This window comes from Cladophialophora psammophila (genome assembly GCF_000585535.1).
Source record: "Cladophialophora psammophila CBS 110553 chromosome Unknown aczJe-supercont1.10, whole genome shotgun sequence".
Taxonomy (NCBI): Eukaryota; Fungi; Ascomycota; class Eurotiomycetes; order Chaetothyriales; family Herpotrichiellaceae; genus Cladophialophora; species Cladophialophora psammophila.
Window position 1 is genome coordinate 65,116 of NW_006912931.1, and position 22,904 is coordinate 88,019.

The following is a 22,904-nucleotide window of genomic DNA, read 5'->3' on the forward strand; positions in this document are numbered from 1 at the left end:
GCGATACTGATCTCGCGTGCGGGTGGAGGCGTCATCGGTTCCTCATCGATGCATGTCTCGATCGTGGACAAACTCGCCAGCCTTCGACAGGGCATTCCCGTCCTCAGACTAGACTACCGCTACCCTGCCGATAACATGCCTTGCGTGGAAGATGTGACGGCGGCAATGGACCATCTGGATCAGAATTATTCTATTCGCAAGTTCGTCTTGGTTGGCTGGTCACTCGGAGGCGCACCAGTCGTGAGTTGCCCTTACCTTTGGGAGACGGTTTCGTATTTGAAGGAGCATCTGGTGGTATTCAATGTCAGAACACGCTAACTCATGAGTTCCAGTTCACGGTGAGTGGGCGAGAGAAAGGTAGGCATCAGACCTCTTTTTTTTTGACCACTTTGTATAATTTTGGCGGAACACGTGGTAGGGCGCGCGACAGTTGCAAGCCGAACGGCAAAGACTGGCGGGATCAGGCAACTGAGCCCCAGGCATCTTCTCTTGCTCCATGGTACCGGCGATCGGACGTTGAGCTGGTATTGTTCCCAGAATCTTTACGAATTATATGGCGCGAAAGGGCATCGGCAGTTGAAGCTCTTCGAGGGAGATGATCACGCGTTAACATTAAATGCGCTTAAGGCAGAGGAACTCCTGTGCGACTTCATTGTGAAGTGCGCTGGGGTGAAGATAGATGACAATCAGGAGGAGAAGGTCATCCAGAAGCCATGGTTGGACAGCAAGGAAAGGGTAGAACTGATGAAGAAGGGCGGAGACCTCGAGGGTGAGAGCGTCGAGTAGAACTGCGAGCTGGCCCAATGCATACAGCGAGTCAGAGACCGGGATAGAGATGGCGACAGCGAGACACGTCAAGTAGTACAAACGTCCTGATAAGTCTCGAACTGCTTGAATTTTCCTAGTGATGCTGGCGACGAAGACTGTTCGGAACGGAAAAACTGTCGGGACGGATAAGTGGGGCCACGGAGTTTGCCGGAGTGTTTGATTGGCTCGAGGGACCATGGCCACTGGCAAGCTGCGAGCTTCCCCACGTCAACGCTGCTTGTTGAGGTTGATGTCATTGACCTGGTCAAACCACAATTTCGCCGCAGCTGCACAGGGAAACACTTCATTCAACACTTTTTCCCATCGCGGCAGCAAAGCCCCTCCAACAACAAACCGGCCGCCCTGGAACACCTGTATAAATACTTCTGAGCACGTAACGCTGCCATTTCTCCCTGCTCAGTTCCTCTATTCTCTTGACCCAACTTGCTTGACCATTGCAACGCTCCCCCAGCTTCTGTTGTTACTTCGACTGCCCCTCATGGCATTGAACCAGGCCTCTGCGAATTCGGTCATGGCTGCGCCTGCCAGCGGTGAAGCTGCGCCTGATGGCACAGGTACTATAATCCCTCTTGGACCCTCCTGGAACCTCGCTCACTCTCTCATCAGGCGTTATACAGCTCGACCCTTGGCTAGAACCCTTTCGAGAAGATCTGAAGTACAGATTTGCAAAGGCCAAGGAGTGGATAAAGCAGATTGACAAAACCGAAGGTGGTTTGGAGAAATTCAGCCGTGGATATGAAAATTTCGGCTTCACATTCGAACCCGATGGCTCGATAGTTTATCGCGAATGGGCCCCAAACGCTGAGCAAGCATCCTTGATCGGCGAGTTCAACAACTGGAACAGAGAGTCCCATCCGATGAAGAAGAACGAGTACGGTGTATGGGAACTGAGGCTCCCTGCAAAAGATGGCGTCCCAGCAATTGCCCATGACACCAAATTGAAGATTTCCATGGTCATTCCGGGAGGAGAGCGCATTGAAAGAATACCGGCATGGATCACCAGAGTCACACAAAACCTTGCTGTATCCCCGGTCTATGACGCAGTGCTATGGAATCCTCCCAAAGAGGAGCGTTACGTTTTTAAGAATTCTCGCCCACCCTATCCAAAGAGCGTTCGCATCTACGAAGCACACGTGGGCATTTCTTCCCCCGAGCTGAAGGTTGCCACGTACAAGGAATTCACCAAGAACATGCTCCCAAGGATCAAATATCTCGGGTACAACGTCATCCAGTTGATGGCAATTATGGAGCACGCTTACTACGCTTCTTTCGGATATCAGGTAAACTCCTTTTTCGCAGCCAGCTCGAGGTACGGCACGCCCGAGGATCTAAAAGAGCTCATTGACACAGCCCACGGTATGGGAATCACTGTGCTCCTGGACGTCGTGCATTCCCATGCAAGCAAGAACGTCCTGGACGGCCTCAATATGTTCGACGGCAGCGACCACCTTTACTTCCATGAAGGGGGAAAAGGTCGACACGAGCTGTGGGACTCTCGGCTCTTCAACTATGGCCATCACGAAGTTCTACGGTTTCTCCTATCTAACCTCCGATTTTGGATGGAGGAATACCAATTCGACGGTTTCCGATTCGATGGAGTCACATCCATGCTTTACGTGCATCATGGTATTGGCACAGGCTTCTCGGGGGGCTACCACGAATACTTTGGCCCGTCCGTGGACGTGGAAGCCGTTGTCTATCTCATGCTTGCGAACGAAATGCTCCACGAGATCTACCCGAATTGCATCACCATTGCTGAAGATGTTTCTGGCATGCCTGCGCTGTGTCTGAAACTCTCACTAGGGGGAATAGGATTCGACTACCGCCTTGCCATGGCGGTCCCTGACATGTATATCAAGCTTCTCAAAGAAAAGAAAGACGATGAATGGGACATCGGCAACATCGCATTCACCCTGACCAACCGACGCCATGGCGAGAAGACCATTGCTTACGCCGAATCCCACGACCAAGCCCTGGTGGGCGACAAGACACTGATGATGTGGCTCGCCGATGCAGAGATGTACACCCACATGTCGGTCCTGACCCCCTTGACGCCGACCATAGACCGTGCGCTCTCTCTCCACAAAATGATCCGCCTGGTCACCCATGGTTTGGGCGGCGAAGGTTATCTTAACTTCGAGGGCAACGAGTTCGGTCACCCAGAGTGGCTCGACTTCCCCCGAGCAGGCAATGACAATTCCTTCTGGTACGCTCGCCGACAGCTGAACCTGACGGAGGACCATCTCCTCCGGTACAGGTTCTTGAACGAGTTTGACCGTACCATGCAGTGGACCGAAGAGAAATATGGTTGGCTCCACAGCCCCCAAGCGTATATCTCTCTGAAAAACGAAACCGACAAAGTGCTGGTCTTCGAAAGAGCAGGTCTCTTATGGATATTCAATTTTCATCCCACGAACTCGTTCACGGATTATCGAGTCGGTGTGGAGGTACCAGGCGTTTACCGGATCGTCATTGACACCGATGCCCCTGAGTATGGTGGGCATGGCAGGAATGCAAAGGAAACCAGATTTTTCACCACTGATTTGCCGTGGAACAACAGGAAGAACTTCACACAGGTTTATATTCCTACGAGGACGGCTTTGGTGAGTTTACATCTTTATCCTCTGTGCTTGAATAGCCTCACTAACTTGACATGTACAGGTCCTTGCTCTTGAATCGACTCTTTGATCCAAAGGTCCCTGTGTATGGACTTTTGCTGTGGAATGCGATGTAGACCTCTGGCTTGATGGTCTTGATAGCTGAGCAGTCCAGCAATGAAGAAGGGGAAGGACGACCCATCAAAAACATTCTCGGAAAAGGCGGATCGACGACTTTCATATAAAACTACAATTGGTATTAATATTTCATAGATTCAACATGTATTAAATGATTCAGCCCGATGATAGTTGGGCAGCCAAACCTACACGAAGTAGTTCGTCTCTTAAATATACGATTACATACCTAGGGCATAAAAGAGGTCCAGGGTGTTCAATATTTTCATCACCAATGTAGTTCTTCTTTGGAACACCTTTCTCACACAAATTACGTATACAACCTATGGATGAGTAGAGTTGGGCGGCCATGCACCAGGAAGGGTGTGTTCTGTGTTCTGCTTTGATTCTTCCGACAACATCTGCGCCCGCATGGCCTTGTACGTGGTAAATCGGTATCGCTCTCAAAGGAGGGGTACCCCGTACATTGTTGCAAGCACACAGTTTCGTTTCCAGCAACGGTTCCATTTCGTCTTGCATTGCTCCCCAGAGAGGAGTGGAGGATGCTCAGCCCTGACATCGATATCTTTCAAAGACGTTGATAATGTTGTGAGCTCGAATCTTGGCCGGCGTCGACCCCAGCTTCAACGATACTGTTATGATTTCAGGTCGGGTCGATGACGGTGACTTCAAGAATTGGGAGGCAATCCCCTCCTAATATTCCACTCGTCCCGACACACCCTCATTGCCAACCCCGGAACAAGGTCCTGCTCCTTATTTCTGCCCCATTTTGCTTTGCTCAACAACCACTCCGTTAGGGTGACAACTTTGCTCGTCTTATCAAAGCCATTGCTTTCCTCGGCGTGCTCGATAGTATGGCTGGCTATCCGGCCTTTGGAGTCGAATGTAAAGATGAACAGACCCGTAAAGTCGTCGCCTTTGTTAAGATTGAAGATGGGTTTATCGCCGCCGAGCAGTTTCGATAGGCCGCGGTTTATGTTCGAGTCGGTCGTGGTAGATGCAGCGGCTTCGAGATTGCCATTGCCGTTGCCGTTTGCTTTGGGCTCCGTCTTCCACCGGACCACCAGCTTCTCTGCACTTAGATCTTGCTCGTCTTCGGATGCAGGAGTGGCATATGCAAACCCTGTCCGTACAATCTTCTCCGAGATGATTCTCAGCTTGACATTGCCCACGATCGGAACGCAGCCCCAGGCGACCGGGGCAGTCCAAAGGGATGCGCGGTAAGCAACACGGCCTTTGACAGCGGGTAGATGAGGATGAGTCGAGGGAAAGAGGTGAAGGGAGATGTTGGGGGACAGGATCTCAGGTGGGAGCGGTTTGGTAAGGATGTCGGGGAGGAGGGGCGACAATATTCGCAACGCTATAGCATGTCAGCACTTCCATGGCCTCGTTGGCTGATTACGTGACAAGCATACTCTTCCCTAGCCTGATCAAGCGTTCATCCGGAGGTTTATGGTCACTACTGTTACCAGGCGCAGGAGGACTGAGGAGGTCGTCTTCCGGGCCAAATCTGGGAGAGGCAGCGGTAAACCAGACTTCGGCTATGGGCTCAGGCCTGACTTGTGCTAGATGTCTCTTCGGCAGGACCTGGCGCAAGGAACCCCCACCGGAAGCGGTCGACTTGTGCCTGCGAAGCAGCTGGACTTGGTTGGGATGAATAGAAGCCCATCTTGAAGCTGGAGCGGCGCACTTTGGGGTGGTAGTAGGAAGTCTGCGCATTGGCCCGGAGGTCATCTGGGTGGAGGAAGCATGCTTAAGATATCAAGCACTCGACAGATTCGAGGGATTTGTGGACGACAGGAATATTCTCAAGACGAAGAGAGAGCTATGGAGACAGGTTCCGGGCGCAGGTTCCAGGTTGCAGGTTGCACATCTCACCACCAGAAAAGTACATACATACGTCAGCCAATGGCAGCAGCAGCCCGCACCATGCAAACCATGTCCATCAACCAAAATTTCCTTCTCGCAGCTCCCCAGTTTAGACGGCACAGCTCATATTACCCGCTCGACCTCTGTCAAGACCCAAGACCCTCTCAGGAACCGCCCAAAGGCCTGCTAACGGAGCACCACTGTCTATGGCCAGCTCGTGTCCTGTACACCGACACTGGTCCTCGCCAGCGCGAGCCTGTGTCTCAGCCTCATCCGTCTGTCCGTGTGGCAACCATGGGCCTTCTTGCGGGGCTAAGTGCTTCTCTATCTGGCAGCTTCATGCCGGAAACAGACAATGAATGCTTATCTAACATGCCTACAGACACTGGTAGGTGGTTGGTGACGCCAATGAGGATCAATGTGCTGCTCCCAGTCCTCTCCATTTACCCCTACGCGAACCAGGGTTGAACTTCCTGACCCACGAACGGATCAATGCTCGGTACTTGCATGGTGCTCGCCCCATCCCGACAGCTTGACTGGGCAGAGTTCAGAACTTGGAATGAGGAGATCAGTCGAATAGGTGCCGGACTTTGACAGCCCGGCCCTTGTGGACATGCTCACATTTGATGCCGCGCCGTCGAGCCCAGACCGTTTCGCTTGTCAATCTCGGTGAGCTCTGACTGGCTTGGAGAAAGCTTGTCCGACTACCTACTCGATGCCTACTACTTCGCAACTTGACCCTTAAACCCACTCCCTCTCCACCTCATCATCATCATGCGGCGGGCCGGTCATAGAAAATGCCATCGGGTCAATCGCTGCTGTGGGTTAACCATGATGCAAAGAACATGAATGCCCTTCCCCATAGGCATCGAGTCTTTACTCACGTCCAGAAAAGCTATAGACCATGGAAGCGTGGGCAGGAAGTCAAGTCGTTGCGAGCTTCGGCAAAAGTCCCGATCCTCGCAAAACAACGCAACCGCAAGGACGGACGGGACCAGTGTTTCAGCTCTCCTCGAACCAACCATTCATCAGAAGAAAGCGAGTCGCCTGGGTCCGACACATGGGAGGGCGGACCGAAGGCCCTTTCACTTTCAACAGCGATAGGCAAAGGCAATTCCGATCCTTTCGGCGCATACCCCATACCAATTACTGCCGAGGTCAATAATCTCATGACTTTCTATCGAGACTATATAATTCCCAGCATATGGTACAGAAACTTCAAAAACAAGAATACCATGACCCTTGCTGCTCGTGAATGGCAATTCAATGTGTCCCATCTGGAAGATGAAGGGACCGCCTACGCTATTGTTGCGCGGCACGGTATGGTAGCAGCAAAATGTGTGAGTTCTCCTCCAGAAAGGGCTATGTTGTTGCGGGAGGAGTATTCCCATTGGGTGCCGTTCGTGTCGGAATGGGCTGACAGATATCCGCAGAATCCAGAATTGAGAAAACTGGCCTTACAATATGTGGGTAAAAGCACTCGGGCGCTGAGAGGGAAGGTTGCGCAAGGTCACAATTTGCACCAATCCTCTTCATCGTCCATCATTAACAACACCGCAATGCTCTTCAATGCTGAAACACTAGGCCGCAATCTGGTCGCAGCAACCGCGCACGGCAAGATGCTCACTTTCCTCTTTTCTGAACAATGGGTTCAGGGTAAAGTTGATTATCGACTACTAATGTACGAAATTTACAACGACTGTCAACTGACTTCAATGTTCCTTTGTCCGCCAGTATTTGATGTCCACCACTGGCTACCAATGGTTTTTAATCCAATATGGTCCAACGCGACTCGACAGCTCCCCCAGTTTGCTTTTGAGGGCCTAGATCCGTCTGTTGACAGTGAAGAACTCCAATTCTGGTTTAAGAGTCGACAAGAGCAACTGCAGATATATGGACAGCGAAATGCCGAAGGAAACCTATTTCTCGATGTGCCAGTTGTGATGACATGGTTCCTATCGAAAGCCTACATCTTTCATGGCCGGATGATCAACCACTACCTGAGAAGCAAGGAGCAATTTCTATGCCCAGACTTGAAACGGGAAATTAAAGATCATCTCTTCGCTCAGCAATTTATGGCACTGGCGGCAATATACCTCACGCGAGGCCCAAATTTCAACTTCAATCCAACTGTGCTTGGAATTCCGATGTTCGATGGAGCAATCATTGCTCACACCCTGCGAGCCTTGCTTGAGCATAGTGAGGTGTCTTCACAACGACCTTCCTGGAAGAAATACATCAATGCCAGGCTCTGGGCGTTTTACGTTGGTGCGCTTCCTGAGCAAGCTAATGCGTCCAAGGAATTCATCCCAGAGGCACAGTGGTTCACGGTACACTTGGTAAGACTTGCATCTACATTGGGTATTGTGAGTTGGCACACATTGCGACAGATCTTGCGCGCTTTCCTTTACTCTGACATTCTTATGGCGCAAGGCTCCGAATGGTTTGAAACATTAATGGCTACGCACTTCGAGCATGGTTCATGACAGCCAGCATCCCACATTATTGTCAAGCCAAGTCGAATCAAACCACGCATTCCGTCCTTGGAATTCTTGGCCCATCAGCCGGTGCTGAAACCCATGTTTTAAAGAGGCGTACAATGAGAAGGACCAACCAAACGCCGTGCTGATAGATGAAACGTAGAGAAATGATAAGCAAAGAAGCATCGTACTCGTGTTTCTCTAGAGCCGTCTTGTCGTCAGCAGGATGAGGATTGTGGATTGAGCCTCATGGCAAAATTGGACAGGAAACCCATCTGCAACACGAAGCGAGAATGTATTACTACCGTCAGATCAATCCCACAGCTTTCTGGGACGGAAGTCAACGCTACCCTGCTGTTGAGAAAGCGATCTTGCCAAACCGATCAGAAGAACCCTAATTCAATTTGGACAATGAGGAGGTCAGCGCACAGCTCGAGACTAGGAGGATGACACACATTAGTTACTACTCTTGTGGAAGTCTAAAGATGGCCGCAGATCAAGCATCGATGGCGTCGAACGCCCACATGGACAGTGGCCCGGACATGCTCGTTCCCAGCCAGGAGAGCCAGTAGGCGCGGAGAGAGACAGAGGTAGACTATCCGCAGAGCATTTCGCAGGGAGGCGACTGCCTGCTGCCGATGAGACATGAAAGCGGCGGGCACAGAGGGAAAAGTGTCCGGATAAGGGCCAGGGAAGAACATAGTGCGGGATTTGGAGCAGCAGACAAAGAAAACACACGCAGCTATGTACAAGACATGAGGCCGGCGGCCCTGGTATATGTCAGATCCTGCAAGCAAGCAAGCAAGTAAACAAACAGGCACACAAGCAATGTCAAAGCCATGAGTGCAAGCGCTCAAAGATGACAGAAGCCCCTGCTGATCCAGGTCAGTCTGGCTGTCCAGGACTCGAAGTATATATCTGTCTGTACATATTAGTCGGAAGAATAATATTCCGCGGCGTCGGCAGTGTATCCCCCTGACTTGTGAGCCTTGTCCTAGGCGGCGACTCTCCGCGCCACTTTCATAGCTGCTTCGTTTGTTGGAGACAGACAATGGCCGACGGCTGCTCTTGCTGCATCAGCTGTCCTGTTCTCCACGCCTCTTGTTGCTGGCTTGTAGGTCCATCGACCAGTGATTCAACGGCCGCTGAACCGTCCAGAAGGCTGGTACTTCGTAGTCAAAGATTTGCGGGATGGTCGCCAATGGTTGTGGTATAGTATCTGAAGCAAGCGAGGCAAGAGCAGTCTTCAAGAGTCTGTATGGGTCCAGAAGATGTCTTGACGGTTTGGGCCGGTTGATCTCAGAGAGCGGAAGGAGGGGAGAGACAGACACCACATTATTCGAGCTGAGCAGCATAATCAGCGCAGGAGCATGGCATGGATGAGCGTGTCGGAACAGTGGCGTACTACTCTTGACTTTGCCTGTCTCTGTGAACGATGGTCGAAGCGGCGGGAGAGGGCGAGACTTATGGGTTTGGTTGCTCCTTCAAGGGCGCTTTCAGATGCGAAACGCCTCCACATTGCGATGTTTGCTGAGAAAGCCGGGTTTGTTATTATTCGTGATTTCAGGAATCTCAAGCTGGTGCAGATCAGACTTGATGCTCTGAATAGGACTTTCATTCTTGGAGACCAATGCTTTGAAGGCGCTGCTTTGGGCTAAAGCTCTGCGGTCACGGACTGAACAAGATCAACATGACCACGACTTTGACAGACTTGCAGAGTGCCGACTGCGGCTCTGCGCCCAGCAGAAGCATAAAAGAATAGTCCAGCGAAGCGTAGATGCTGGAGAGGCGATAGATAATGGACCTTCCAATCCGCGCCCGCGACGCAGGTTGATTCATTGACGCTACACTCACCTCAAAAATAAAGACTCCGGTTTTGAAAGTGGCCACAGCCTCGCAGAAAGTGACACAATACAACCTCTGCTTCTGCCAACTCCATCCTCTCTGGTCAACCTGCTCTCAGTAAGAATTGCTTCTCCGGCCTTGGACCAAAAGTCAATGTCTTTGTCATTCCTGCTTTCAATACTGTCAAGGTTCCAGTCTGGCCTGTGTTGTCTCTTTGACTCTCTCAGAAAGTCAGATGAAAAGTCAACAGTTTGACCTTAGCAATCTCTCCCCTGTGCAATCAAAGACATCACAAGGGAACAGAGACAATGGCTGGCACGAATTCTTGCAGATGGAAGACTCATGGATGTACTTATTCTGACAACCACTTCCAGAATGCTGAGCTTCCCGCAACGTCTTCTCTGTCAGGATTCTTAGTCCACTCACCTCATATCTGCAAGCTCCTAGAACAGCATCCAGCGGCAGGCTCCCTGCTATCCTCTCCAGACCCCCACAGTAGTGACCATGTCTCGCTCAACGTCAGACGACCAACTGAAGTTCCTGTTGAGCTGCGTCAAACACGCCAGCCATGGACGAGTGAGCGAGGGCACTCAACCCCTCAGAACAATCCATTGAGCTGACAGCATCAGGTTGATTTCGTGGAAGTTGCCAAAGAATGTGGTGTCGTCAGCAAAGGTGCAGCGTGAGTATACCCTGCTGGTGCGAGTGTGTTGGCGTTGCTGACGGGACACGAGGGCCAAACGATACGAGAGACTCATGAAAGCGATTGGTATGAGTCCTAGCGGTGGCTCTGGCAGCAGCTCTCCCCCCAAGCCCACTATCTCCAAGCAAAAGGCCAAGGGTCCAGTTGAGAGACCCTCGCCAGCGAAGAAACAGAAGCTGGGGAGGGATGTCCCGGCCTTCATTCCGAAGAAAGGCGAGAACGTGCCCATGCCGATGAGGATGACCCCAGCAAGTCCACAGGGTGATGATGCTTGTGGACCTACATCGACAGAGTCAGAAGCATTCCATAGCATTGTTGGACACAACCTTTTCGGTGCACCAGGCAAGCCGCAGCAGTCTTTTCCTACCATATTGGCCACCAGCCACCCGGGTGCCAGCTCTTCGCTCTGCCAATCCGTTTCGTATTCGGCACAGCAGCAATCGCCATTTGCTGGTTTCCCGGCATTTGCATGCGGCCCTGGCCATCAGTTGGTACCAGACGTCCATATGTATGCTCCTCTTCCGCCAGCATTCAGAGAGCCATGGTCATTCACATGCCAGGAAGATGGTAGACCACTCCGTGGTTTTGGCGAGTATGCCAATCGAGACTATGCCATCCAGCAAAACCAGGCCGTTCAGCCACCTCTTTCGCACGAAGCAATGCCACTGAGGCTCCCACCTCAGCCACAGGAGGTCGTTCCGATTCAACAGCCAGGCGAACGTCAGCCAGAAGAAGGAGACAAGTACTCCGAGCATAAAGGCCATGTTGTTGTGGTGGAGTAACCCATGTCGAAGCGGCCGCCACAGAAGACGCAATCAGGTGCGAGGGAGGTAACTTGCTAACTGTCGAGCTGCCTGGAGAGGGCGATTTTGTGCCTCTCCGTCCGGCGGTGGTCACGAACTGTGCGGTCAACAGTGTGTCTTTGAACGCCATCCAAGCCCATTGTACGGTCAAATATCGCTTTCTGGGAACAGCCAGACTGGAATGTCTTTCAGGAAGATGATGACTGAAGGAGAACAATATCAATTCAGTTCAAATAGCTGCATCATGTCAAAGAGCAGCACATGGACAGGAGACAGAGGCGTTGGCGACATTGTTGTTGGACCGGTTGTCTTCACTACCAACATGGGCTCAAGCAGAAAAGCCTCCCCCCTTCTTTCTCCTTCTTTGCCATGCAGCCCTCGACCTTTCCCAAGCCTCCATCTCACATCTCTCACAACTCTCTTGCTTTATCAAACCTCTCTCCTATACCTCTTCTACATCTGTTCATCGCACTCAGGACGAGTTTCAGGACCGTCAAGGCCTTTGTTGTTGGCGGTGTGGACTGTTTGGTAAGTGCCATTGTGGAAAACCAGCACCTTTTCAACACAACGCACTTTTGCACACACACACACAAAGAAACAGCACCTCTCATCGCTTGTGCTTGCATCCTATCCAGTTGCATTCACTGCTCCATTCACTGTTCCATACTCCTCCTCTCTTTCACTGAGAGCCAGTGATGGATTTGCCCTCCCATGACTCGTCCTGGTTCACTCAACACGGCGAACTTTTGCCCACATACAAAACACCACCTCTTATCCCATGACGTTGTATCTTATTCCCGTGTATTCAACATTCTATACTCTTCCGCTCTTCGACTGAGTGCCAGTGACGAATTTGCTCTCTCATGATTCGCCCTGCGTCCTTTCAGACACGACGTTGCGCCAGCAATTTTAAGGTCAGCTAGTCCACAATCACTGGACATTCACAACGTCGCCGAGACCCCGCGTCCTTTCCTAGGACGAACACGAACACAATTCCCTCAACATTCGCTGTTGCCTTTAACTGACACCTGAGAGAAACAGGGTGACAGCACTTGGTTCGCGCTATAGGCCAACAATGCCTGCAAGAAACCGTCCGGCAAAGCGTGTTCTCAATCGCTGGAGTGGTTCGTTCAGATCTTGCACAAACTATTAATGCTCGTGTTGCTGACTGTGTCCAGATGACCTCGACAAAGGTGTCTTGCTGTGCGTGCAGTATGCGTGCGCAGAGGCCGGCCTGAAGATTCCATGTAAGTACAGAATTCAACAAGCTCAACCGTTTGAAACCCTCTGATTGTGACAATGACAGGGTCTCGCGTGGCTGCCCTCATGGGTCCCACCTTTACCGAAGGCTCCATCGTTCAGCATCTTGCAAAGCTTCGAAACCTCATGGCTCAACATGGCATCCCCGTTCCACCAGCCGTGAAGCGTGGTATGGTCACGAAAGAACCATCGAAGATCTACGGCAGTGCGGGCAATAAGGTTGTCGAGCCAATCCCTCCCATGTTTCCCGGCTCCCCAACTCCTAAACAGGAGGACGAAGGCGAAGACAAAAGCTCGCTCTATGGCAAGCCTAAGCGTGCGAAGAAGGAAGCCACAAAAGCCGCAACACCTGCAAAGAAGGACTCGACAGCCTCAAAGGGAAAGGGTAAGGCCAAGGGTAAAGGTCGTCGTCGCAACGCAAAGGACGAAGATGACGACAACGAACCTATTCCAGAGCTCTATGATTCGGATGACGAGTATCCTCCTCCTAGAAAGCGTCGCAACAACACTAGGTCCAAGAAGACGGATGCTACACGTGAAGAAGTCACCACTGTACTTGAAGAGGCCATATCGCCTGCGTTCGAAGACACCAAAGTTGACGGGAACATTGCGGTGAAGGTTGAAGAAGAGGAGGAGCTCGGTGGCCCTGCCCGTCGTACCCGGGGTATCAAGCGCGACTATTCGATCATGGCCGCTCCTTCTGATGATGAAGCCGAAGTTGATGATGAAGCTGAAGCCGAAGAGGAAGCCCCAGAAGCTCCAGAGTATATCAACGACGACGTCGAAGCCGATTTTGGAGGCACTGCAGACGACGACATGGACGAAGCGTCTAGCGAAGTGTCGACCGTGGTCCTTGATCGTGGTCAACAGGCCGTGGCTGATGTGCCATACGGTCAAATCATCCCCACTATGGAAGGTCTCCCTACCACGGTAAGTTAGCCCCTTCAGTTCTTCATAGCTGCGCTGACAACGAAACAGAGTACGTTCGGCCACTTCAACCCTCCAAATCATATTGGTGTTGGTATCATCAACAACAATAGTTATTCCGCTCCTCAGCTCGGATATTCTGGTGCTGCTATCATGGGCACGATGCCACAAGCATATCCACAATTTCCGAGTATGAGCATGTATGGCTCGTCCACTGATTCGTCCCGAAACAACTCGATTTGTCCCGACATGATGTACTCGACTCTCCCATCAATGTCTGACGACGAGTTCTTGACTGCACATACCGGCTTTGGGCACGCTAATACAGGAGACGTGATCAGTGAGGAGGACATGATGAACACCACGGCAAACGCAGACATCTTCTGGGGCAACGGTGACTATGAGGTGGACGACGTATGAATTTCAAGTAAGTGTCAAGGTCTTGACTGTAGCAGGAATGGCTAACGGAGATGGCAGTGGCTCAATGTTCTCATCGCCCACAAGTTAGAAGCACTTAACGGCTCACGGTACTGGATTGGGCACTCGTGGTGTAGTCTGGGAGGAGTTTTGACCATGATAGAATCACGCAATAGGTTTCTCCTTTCCTTTCTTTTCTTTCCTTTGTTTTTCGCTGGGAAAACAACACTGGTGGACTTGAATCCTCTCAGAGGCCATGTCGCCAAACAAAATCTCAGCAGCAAAAAAATTTCAAGCAACTGAGCGGATGATACTCACTGGCTGTATTGCATGTACAAAACGACAAGCACCAATGTCACCAGATAGAGCTCTGAGAGTTGCACAAAAGTTCAACGATGGGGATATTGATCCAAAGTCCACTTCCACCACTTCCTCCCTCTCTGTGATCTGTTCAGATAGATACAAGGGAACTGAGTTCCAAAGGTTTGCTCGGAAGTGTCGGCGGTGGGAGGCAAGGCTCCGATGAGTTGCCAAGCGACTAGGCCCGAAACGGAATCATGCTGCGTCTGCGCTTCTGTTGATTTCGAGAATCTCCAAATTTTTTGGCATCGATCTCGATACCTCTTGCTACCTCTCCCATCTCAGAAAATCATCAATCGTCCTATTCCCCCTTCCCTTTCCCTCATCTCGACCTGTCAATTGCTTTGCCCACCATGCAGCGCGCTCTCTCTTCCGCAGCTCGATCCTCCTTGTCCTCCTCTTCTCCGTACACCAGATCAGCCGGCAGGAGCCTACAGCAACTGCGCTTCGCCCATAAAGAGCTGAAGTTTGGTGTCGAGGGAAGAGCCCAGCTCCTGAAGGGTGTCGAGACTCTATCCAAAGCTGTTGCAACAACGCTCGGTCCCAAAGGCCGCAATGTTCTCATTGAGTCCAGCTATGGTTCGCCCAAGATCACGAAAGGTGAGCATCCATGACCTCGACACCACAAGCCCAGACTAACAACACAATCAGATGGTGTGACGGTCGCCAAAGCAGTCACCCTCCAAGATAAGTTCGAGAACCTCGGAGCCCGCCTGATCCAGGATGTTGCCTCAAAGACGAACGAAGTTGCTGGTGATGGAACCACAACTGCCACCGTCCTGGCAAGTGCCATCTTCTCCGAAACCGTCAAGAATGTCGCTGCCGGGTGTAACCCTATGGACTTGAGAAGAGGCACACAGGCAGCAGTTGACGCAGTCGTCGACTTCCTGCAAAAGAACAAGAAGGACATTACCACCAGTGCTGAGATCGCCCAGGTCGCGACCATCTCTGCCAACGGTGATACACATGTCGGTAACCTCATCTCGAACGCCATGGAAAAGGTCGGCAAAGAGGGGGTGATTACAGTCAAAGAAGGCAAAACAATTGAAGACGAGCTCGAGGTTACTGAGGGTATGCGCTTCGACCGCGGCTTTACTTCACCCTACTTCATCACCGACACCAAGTCGCAAAAGATCGAGTTTGAGAAGCCCTTGATCCTCCTTTCCGAGAAGAAGATTTCGGCCGTCCAAGACATCATCCCTGCCCTCGAGGCTTCCACGCAAATGCGCCGGCCTCTCGTCATCATTGCCGAGGATATTGACGGCGAGGCATTGGCTGTCTGCATCCTGAATAAACTTCGCGGTCAACTTCAAGTGGCGGCAGTCAAGGCTCCCGGCTTCGGGGACAACCGTAAGAGCATCCTTGGCGATATTGGCATCCTGACCAACGCCACCGTCTTCACGGATGAATTGGACATCAAACTGGAAAAGGCCACCCCTGATATGCTTGGATCGACGGGTAGCATCACAATCACCAAGGAAGATACCATAATCTTGAATGGCGAAGGTAGCAAAGATGCCATCGCCCAACGATGTGAGCAGATCCGCGGCGTCATGGCCGATCCTTCAACTTCAGAGTATGAGAAGGAGAAGCTTCAAGAGCGTCTGGCCAAGTTGTCTGGCGGTGTTGCCGTCATCAAAGTCGGTGGAGCTTCCGAGGTTGAGGTGGGCGAAAAGAAAGATCGTGTCGTCGACGCTCTCAATGCTACTCGCGCTGCCGTTGAAGAGGGTATCCTGCCCGGTGGTGGTACGGCATTGATCAAGGCTGCCGCAAATGCTCTCGACGGTGTTCAACCTTCCAATTTCGACCAACAGCTCGGTGTCAGTATCATCAAGAATGCCATCACGCGACCTGCTCGGAAGATTGTTGAGAACGCTGGTCTTGAAGGCAGCGTTGTCGTCGGCAAGCTGATGGATGAATTCGGCTCCGACTTCAACAAAGGCTTCGACTCGGCCACCGGACAGTATGTCGATATGCTGAGCAAGGGCATTGTCGACCCTCTTAAGGTTGTCCGCACGGCTCTCGTTGATGCTTCTGGTGTTGCGTCGCTACTGGGCACCACGGAAGTTGCGATCGTCGAGGCTCCAGAAGAGAAGCCTGCGATGCCCATGGGCGGCGGCATGGGTGGTATGGGAGGAATGGGCGGCTTCTAAACATCATTCCCTGAGCCGGATGAGGAAAGTCACATCCCCACCCTCCTCACGCGTTGTCCCTGACACTTGCAATTTGTCCTGCGTTCCAGCGACTTCCATTCGCACCTTGGGTATCGCAGCAATCCGCAGCATCACGTCCTCCGAGCGACCTACTCCCCCCTCCTCCTTCCACGACCGCTCCACCCTCGAGAATCCCTTGTGTCGATCTAAAGGAGATTTGTTCGCCCGGAAGGACGGTTGGTTTACCTCTTTGTACATTCTACGAGACTTGTTACATTACACTCCACTCAAGTTCAAAATCTTGTCTATCTTACACATCAGATCTTTGCTCAGGGGATGGCGTGAGGCCTAGAGAAAAAAGATGGAATGGCTACACTGCAGAGATGCTGGCGAGAGGAGTTGGTTGCGTCGAGAAGTAGGATGGTGAAGGCATGTGGTTCGTGTAGCATGGCGATGCGCCGACTACAGCGGTTGTGGCATTGTATCATAGTTGTGGTTTAGCCGTCCAGCTGTGCAGAAGAGACCAGTGTAATAAAAACCCCAAAATAACAAAACCGAACCGGATAATTGCAATAATACTCCTGGTGCATGTTATGTGGGCATCTTCGTTGCCGTTGGACAGAATAAATTTCCACATCTGGACATTGGTATCACAGGAGCTTGAAAGTTCAAACGCGGCTCATCTTGTTTGGTCTTCAGCCGGCTCGCGTTGCCTCGAAATTCCTAGAAACAAAGCTTGAGGGTCACCAGCCCATAAATGGAGAGGGAGTATTTGACCGTGATTACAAACCCATGGGCGAGCATTGTTGTAGGAAGAAGATAGAGGTCCTGCGAGCCCAACAGACCTTCAAGGTTGACAGGATGCCTCCATTCAGGCTTTTCAAAGCAAATTACCATGTCAACTATTTAACCTGCAAGCTCTCTCTCGGCCTGGGACAATCAGGTCCTCCCTCGACACTGCAGTGTCTCTCTTCAAATTCCAACTGGCCATGGCTTCCTCTACCAACACGGAGGTCGCCAACCCTCCCATCCACGTTCCAGGAACACTACCCGAACGGCCCCCAAGGTATACCACTATAGCGACCTTCCCCCCTGGTTCCTTCCTCGAGAATCTCGCTGTCCGTCGCGATGGCTCGATCCTCGCATCTGACATGCTGAGAGGGAGCATCTGGTATATTGACCCTCATGCTGAAGACGGGAATACACAGAAAACCGTGGAGCTGGTGCACAAATTTGAAGGCGAGGGCACTCTTACTGAGGAGTCATTTAATGGTGACGCTGGTAAAGCTGAAGCTGAAGTTGAAGCCGGAGAAGGAGATAGTCACGGATTCTACGCGTCCACTCCCACCGCGGAAGCAATCGTCGAATCCCCGATCGAACCGGACCTGTTCTACCTGTTCTCCGGCATCCATGGCAAGAAGGGGACATGGTGGGTTTACGAGCTGGATATGCGCTCATTCGTCCCAGCTCCAGAGCCAACCCAAGTGAAAGTCAGGCGTCTCGCGCCCGTCCCCACCGTGACATGGCTCAACGGAGGCACCGCCATCCCTCATCCCACAGTACCCTTAATCTTGATGGCCGAGTCATATCAGGGGCGCTTGTACTCTTACAACATCAAGACCGGGACCGTGGGCGTATGGCTGGAGCACCCACTGTTGGGTAAGATGACGACGAGACCACCTTGGCCAGGCGTGAATGGAGTGCAGTATTATCACGACAGCAAGGATGGCTGGGTCTATTTCACGAATTCAGATCGCGCAATTCTGGGACGGGTGAGGGTCGATCAGCAAGGTGATGTGCCGGTTGCCACTCGCGATCCAGATACCGAGAAGATTGAAATCCAGAGTCTTGTAGGCGGTTGTGGTGGCGACGACCTGTGCCTCGATGGAGAAGGGAATATCTACGTCGCGACGAACCCGATGAATACGGTGCTGAAGTTTCCACAACTTGCAACACCTCTCGACGCCGCCGCCCCCGGACAAGAAGATGCGCAGCCAGAGCGTCAGATCGTTCTCGGCCTTCGCCGGACCCGCTCGTCTGCAGAAGAAGCGTCGATTCCGAAACCCGATTCTCATTTCGAGATCGACCCAGACACGACGGGGCCTACAGCTGTCGCTTTTGGTACCACGGCTTCCGACGAGAGAGACCTGTACGTGGTCACGAATGGCGGGATAATTAATCCCCTCGGTGGAGTTGTCAGAGATGCACGAGTTTTGAGGGTACATCTCTAGCTTCCAACGTGGAGAATGCGGTTACTGTGCTTGCTGCCGGTGGTCGGTGCTCAGGTCGCCGTCGTAGAAGGAATAGCCAGAAATCGATGCGACGACATCTTCTTGGACGCTATCTAGTCTCGAAGAGAGTGGCACCCGCTATTCCTGGGAGAACAGGTAGGTAGATGGTACGTAGGCAGGCACATGATAGGGAACCAGCTGAATCTCCAGTGGTCGCGCCAATGCGCTGGGTTGACAAGGAGCCCGCCATCTCCCCCTTGACATATATTCATCCCTTGCTTCGTTTCTCTCTCTACCAGAAACCCAGCAGCAGAAGAGAATCCCAGACCAGACGAGCGCCGCTTACTTTTCTCCCTGACCAGTCGATCCCCCTCCTCTTCTTGTGCAATGTGCAATGTCACAAACTCACTCATGCACACCTCCGTCCTTTTCGGCCTTTTTTTTGGGCTAATCGTGCCCCTCAACCATCCCGATGGCCGCCAGGTTCAGCCCAGGCCAATGCCTCTCGCCCCAAAGAAACCAAGACCCCAGCGAGCAGTGCACCACGAACGCATAGATGGGCAGTGCGTAGTTCATGTTCGTGCCAGTGACAGGCAACGTCGTCGGAAAGGGTAACCACACAGTCAGGTAGATGGTCCAGCACAGGGCGAAGACGTTGACCGGGGTGCCCCAGCCCTTCCACATGCGCCAGCCGCCGTAGTGGACAGGCGCGCCGGATTTGTCGGACAGACGACCCGTCAGGCGCGCGTGCAGGATGCACGAGATCGCAACGATGTATGAGGTGTATAGCCCCAGGGACGACAGGGCGGTGAATGCGCTGAAGGCCGTGCCCGTTGTTGATCCGATTTCAAAGAGGGAGAGGAGACACACGATGACGATCGGGAGCCAAGTGGCGTTCGTCGGGACGTGGCGTTTGCGATCAATCTGGCAACCATTTAGTCAGGATAAATCAGGGGGCTTTAGCAAAAGGGAAGGGGGGGGGGGAGCGCGCGAGATTTGACAAAGGAGCCGGCCGGCTGAGCAAACTTACAACCGCAAGCCATCGCGGCAGAGCGCCGTCTCGAGCCCATGCCCAGGTAATCCGCGAAACCGAAGCGACGCTGGCGGCGACCACAAAGTAAGTGATGATGATAAGCCCGGAAACCATCGCATTGGCAGCGGCCATTGAACCCGTCGCGTTCAGACATATGGGGATGATGGGATAGGAAGCGTCCAACGCATCGTCGAGGTCCCCCAAACAGTAGAGCAGAACCAGGATAATGCCAAAAGCCATGACACCGTTGATCACAATGGTCAAGATCATGGATCGCGGGACAGCGTGTTTCGCTCGGCGGACTTCTTCAGACATGTGGACGACGCCATCGAATCCTTTCGGAGCCCTGTCTGTCAGCAGAGAAGAATCTCAACCGGGGGCACGGGACGGGGGATTCGCGGAGCTAACCTATGAAGCCCCATGCGGGCACCAGCATGCCCAGGTTGAAAGCGACAAAGCTACTCCGATCCCAGCCGGACAAGATGGAATCGGTGAAAAAGACGAAGTGCGAGTCGTGCTTTGGAGCAAGGGCCGCTAGGACGACGACGAAGATGATGAACAGGAGGACATGCAAGATGCCCGAGGCCAGTTCCAGCCATGGGACAAGCCAGAATGTGTATGTGTTGATGAGCCCGCAGCTGATCAGTAGCGCCCACATGATGAAGGTCAGATGCCATCTCTCCGCCGTGTATCCAGGCACATTCTCGGCGATCAGGGCTTGTAAGAGAGCCGCCTCGCCGGAGGTACTGCCCGCGAGGGCCGACACCCAGGCGAACCAAGTCACCCACCCTAAATCTCGCGTCAACGACGAAGTCTGGCACAGAGACTCCTTGATGGTGGAGGGCGCACCTTGCATCCAGGTAATGAACTTTCGCGCGCTCTCGGGCGCCATGATATGCGTCCAATGGTACTGGGCACCGGCTATGGGGAGAATCGAGCCCAGTTCAGCCATGGAATAGGCTTGAGCAAGAGACCCGATCACCACTGCAATACAGCCCCAGATGAGGGATTGCGGGCCGCCGTTCCAGAAGGTGGCCGAGATGTTGCTGCCATGTAGAGACATATCAGACCCGGCAGCCTCACTCAAAAAGGATGGATCGGAAGGCACAGAGACAGAGAGACGGACATAGCCATGACTTCCCAAGATTCCATGAACGTCAACGAAAAGGCCAGAAGCTGGGCGAAGCTGAAAAGTCGCTGGTTTGACGATAAGTGTTTCAACCCCGAGGCATTGGAGAGGGATATCGTACCCTCAGAGAGGTACCATGGCCATCAACCGTTGCGGACGGATACGCCTGCACAGCATTCTTCTCCGAATACCCTGGAGTTTTTGCATCGTGAGGGATGGAATCCCCCGACTCCGTTGCAGGATCCCCCGTCTCTAGAACTTCAGTCTTGTCGAAGTCCGACATGTTGAATGAAATCCTGGCGAGCGCCGTGAAGGTGATTAAGAGGACGAAACAACAGGAGGTTGAACTTAAGCCAAGTTAACCTGCGGGAAACGGCCGATGAAGTAACACAATACTCGACACAGGTCCAGGAGAGACAGTAGTCAAAAGTACCGCAAAGGCCCCAACTCGCACGCCATGCGGCAGTTGATCGAGGGATTGCTGCACGACTATCGAGAGTTGCATTTAGAGGCGACGATCCCGCAGCGGCACAGAGACGTTATGTGGAGAGATACGGAGCATGGGACGAATGGAGTTGAAAGCTCTCCAATCAAGCTGGGCCGAGCAATGGATTCGGGCACTGTAGGATTCCGTCTAACTGATAGAGCGTGTTTCCATGCTGGGGTCATCCAGGAAACCAGGGTGATGTACACGATCGATCACGGTAAAGTGTTCATCAGGCGAGCTACAACCAAATAAGACATACCGGACGGGAGCCTCGGGTCGAAACCAGCCCCATCAGAAGTTTTGATCTAAGAGCCTCTGGCCCGCACTATTTGGCAGCTTCTTAGATCCGTGTGGAAGCCATGCATACCCAGGAGAATTGTGAATAAACTTCGTCGCCTCAACATGTCCCCTCTTCGGGCTCGTAAGTCGTGGCTACAAATGATTGTGCACACTGAGGTTGGGGGATATCTCTGCAAGAGCAAGAAATAAGTCCCGATGGCTTCAATCTTGTCGTGGCCAAGTCGCTGCCGCTCATGGAAGATTGTCCTCTTCCAGGTACACCATCTCCAGGCTGCGCTTGAGATCAGCCTCGAGTTGATCAACCAGAGAAGAATCTAAATCTCCTTAGTTATGATCGTGATTCTGACGAAAATTGAACCTTACCATATGGCCCAGCGGCGCCATCCCCTGCCATACCGATATCCACGCCGCAATCGAGAGCAGAGATTCCATCACTGTCGTCCTCGTGCTGTAAACTCGGGACGTCGATGGGTACTGCGTTGGCGCCAGTAGCGGAATGAGAGCCCTCAGCCTTCACAGCCACCGCCAGAGCGATTGGACATCCGCGCTCATTTCCTTTGCTATCCTCTCAAAAGTCTCATTTTGGAATCTGACGGTCATGCCGTGCAAGAGCTTCAACATCAAGAGGCAAGTCTTTCCGACTTCCGTCGAGCCGTCGCAGAAGCAAGCCCGGAGCTTTGCCATGGTGGTAGCAATGGCGCGCAGATCGTTCAGTGGACAGAATAGGCGCACCGGTCGAACCAAGGCAAAGAACGGCAATGTCAACCTGGAAACAAAGATGATGATGTTTGAGTTGGAAAAGCCTCAAGAGGAAGGTTGAGGGGTGGAGAATTCTGGGGTTGGAAGACAGTGGTGAAAGGTGAAGATGAAAGATGAAAGACGCAGGTTGCAGGTTGCAGGTTGCAGGTTGCAGGTTGCAGGTTGCAGGTTGCACGCTGCTGCTCAGGTTCAGTCGCGCCTTTGCAACGTCTCAGCAGTATCATTTCATCTGCTGTGTCGCCCTTGGATACTTCCACTCCCAATTGCATCAACGACGTCGGACATGTGCTCGATGAGACAAGAAAGTATTCCATCAAGTGGCATGGGTACGGGCATAGGCATCGTCAAGGAACTCGAGGTATATATATTCTGGATAGCAAGCGGTCAAGCCGAATGGAAAGATAAGTGGTGCATTCAAAGTCCTTCGCTCTTATAACAGAGGTGGCCTTCGTTGATGATGAATATTCCGTTTACTTTTGGAAATAGTTGCCCTCTGTCATTCATCTTATGCTGTCCATTATATTCGATATAACGGCCGTGTTTATCACGTCTATGAAACCCTGCGAGAGATTTCCAGGTTTGTACGAA

At 52.3% G+C, this 22,904-nt stretch overlaps 9 protein-coding genes across 9 annotated transcripts; 7 read left to right on the forward strand and 2 right to left on the reverse strand.

The window, feature by feature from the left end:
* Positions 1–48: 48 nt before the first annotated feature.
* Positions 49–786, forward strand: A1O5_06735 (uncharacterized protein; the record flags this gene model as incomplete). The annotated part of the gene is made up of 3 exons (XM_007747326.1): positions 49–240; positions 333–357; positions 419–786. The coding sequence occupies 3 exons, from the start codon at positions 49–51 to the stop codon at positions 784–786; spliced, it is 585 nt and encodes a 194-aa protein (XP_007745516.1).
* Positions 787–1,306: 520 nt separating this feature from the next.
* A1O5_06736 (1,4-alpha-glucan-branching enzyme) lies at positions 1,307–3,516 on the forward strand (the record flags this gene model as incomplete). The annotated part of the gene is made up of 3 exons (XM_007747327.1): positions 1,307–1,382; positions 1,435–3,431; positions 3,490–3,516. 3 exons carry the CDS (start codon positions 1,307–1,309, stop codon positions 3,514–3,516), a joined length of 2,100 nt encoding a protein of 699 aa, XP_007745517.1.
* A 712-nt stretch (positions 3,517–4,228) lies between these two features.
* Positions 4,229–5,294, reverse strand: A1O5_06737 (chromosome transmission fidelity protein 4; the record flags this gene model as incomplete). Its single annotated transcript, XM_007747328.1, has 2 exons — positions 4,229–4,920; positions 4,976–5,294. The coding sequence occupies 2 exons, from the start codon at positions 5,292–5,294 to the stop codon at positions 4,229–4,231; spliced, it is 1,011 nt and encodes a 336-aa protein (XP_007745518.1).
* A 932-nt stretch (positions 5,295–6,226) lies between these two features.
* Positions 6,227–7,915, forward strand: A1O5_06738 (uncharacterized protein; the record flags this gene model as incomplete). The annotated part of the gene is made up of 1 exon (XM_007747329.1): positions 6,227–7,915. One exon carries the CDS (start codon positions 6,227–6,229, stop codon positions 7,913–7,915), a length of 1,689 nt encoding a protein of 562 aa, XP_007745519.1.
* A 2,343-nt stretch (positions 7,916–10,258) lies between these two features.
* A1O5_06739 (uncharacterized protein) lies at positions 10,259–11,239 on the forward strand (the record flags this gene model as incomplete). Its single annotated transcript, XM_007747330.1, has 3 exons — positions 10,259–10,330; positions 10,384–10,436; positions 10,489–11,239. The coding sequence occupies 3 exons, from the start codon at positions 10,259–10,261 to the stop codon at positions 11,237–11,239; spliced, it is 876 nt and encodes a 291-aa protein (XP_007745520.1).
* A 1,096-nt stretch (positions 11,240–12,335) lies between these two features.
* Positions 12,336–13,867, forward strand: A1O5_06740 (uncharacterized protein; the record flags this gene model as incomplete). Its single annotated transcript, XM_007747331.1, has 4 exons — positions 12,336–12,384; positions 12,439–12,507; positions 12,567–13,450; positions 13,499–13,867. 4 exons carry the CDS (start codon positions 12,336–12,338, stop codon positions 13,865–13,867), a joined length of 1,371 nt encoding a protein of 456 aa, XP_007745521.1.
* Positions 13,868–14,577: 710 nt separating this feature from the next.
* On the forward strand, positions 14,578–16,377 carry A1O5_06741 (heat shock protein 60; the record flags this gene model as incomplete). The annotated part of the gene is made up of 2 exons (XM_007747332.1): positions 14,578–14,824; positions 14,876–16,377. The coding sequence occupies 2 exons, from the start codon at positions 14,578–14,580 to the stop codon at positions 16,375–16,377; spliced, it is 1,749 nt and encodes a 582-aa protein (XP_007745522.1).
* A 989-nt stretch (positions 16,378–17,366) lies between these two features.
* On the forward strand, positions 17,367–18,608 carry A1O5_06742 (uncharacterized protein; the record flags this gene model as incomplete). The annotated part of the gene is made up of 1 exon (XM_007747333.1): positions 17,367–18,608. The coding sequence occupies one exon, from the start codon at positions 17,367–17,369 to the stop codon at positions 18,606–18,608; it is 1,242 nt and encodes a 413-aa protein (XP_007745523.1).
* A 447-nt stretch (positions 18,609–19,055) lies between these two features.
* On the reverse strand, positions 19,056–21,053 carry A1O5_06743 (uncharacterized protein; the record flags this gene model as incomplete). The annotated part of the gene is made up of 6 exons (XM_007747334.1): positions 19,056–19,532; positions 19,639–19,976; positions 20,050–20,430; positions 20,491–20,687; positions 20,768–20,838; positions 20,892–21,053. 6 exons carry the CDS (start codon positions 21,051–21,053, stop codon positions 19,056–19,058), a joined length of 1,626 nt encoding a protein of 541 aa, XP_007745524.1.
* Positions 21,054–22,904: the final 1,851 nt, after the last annotated feature.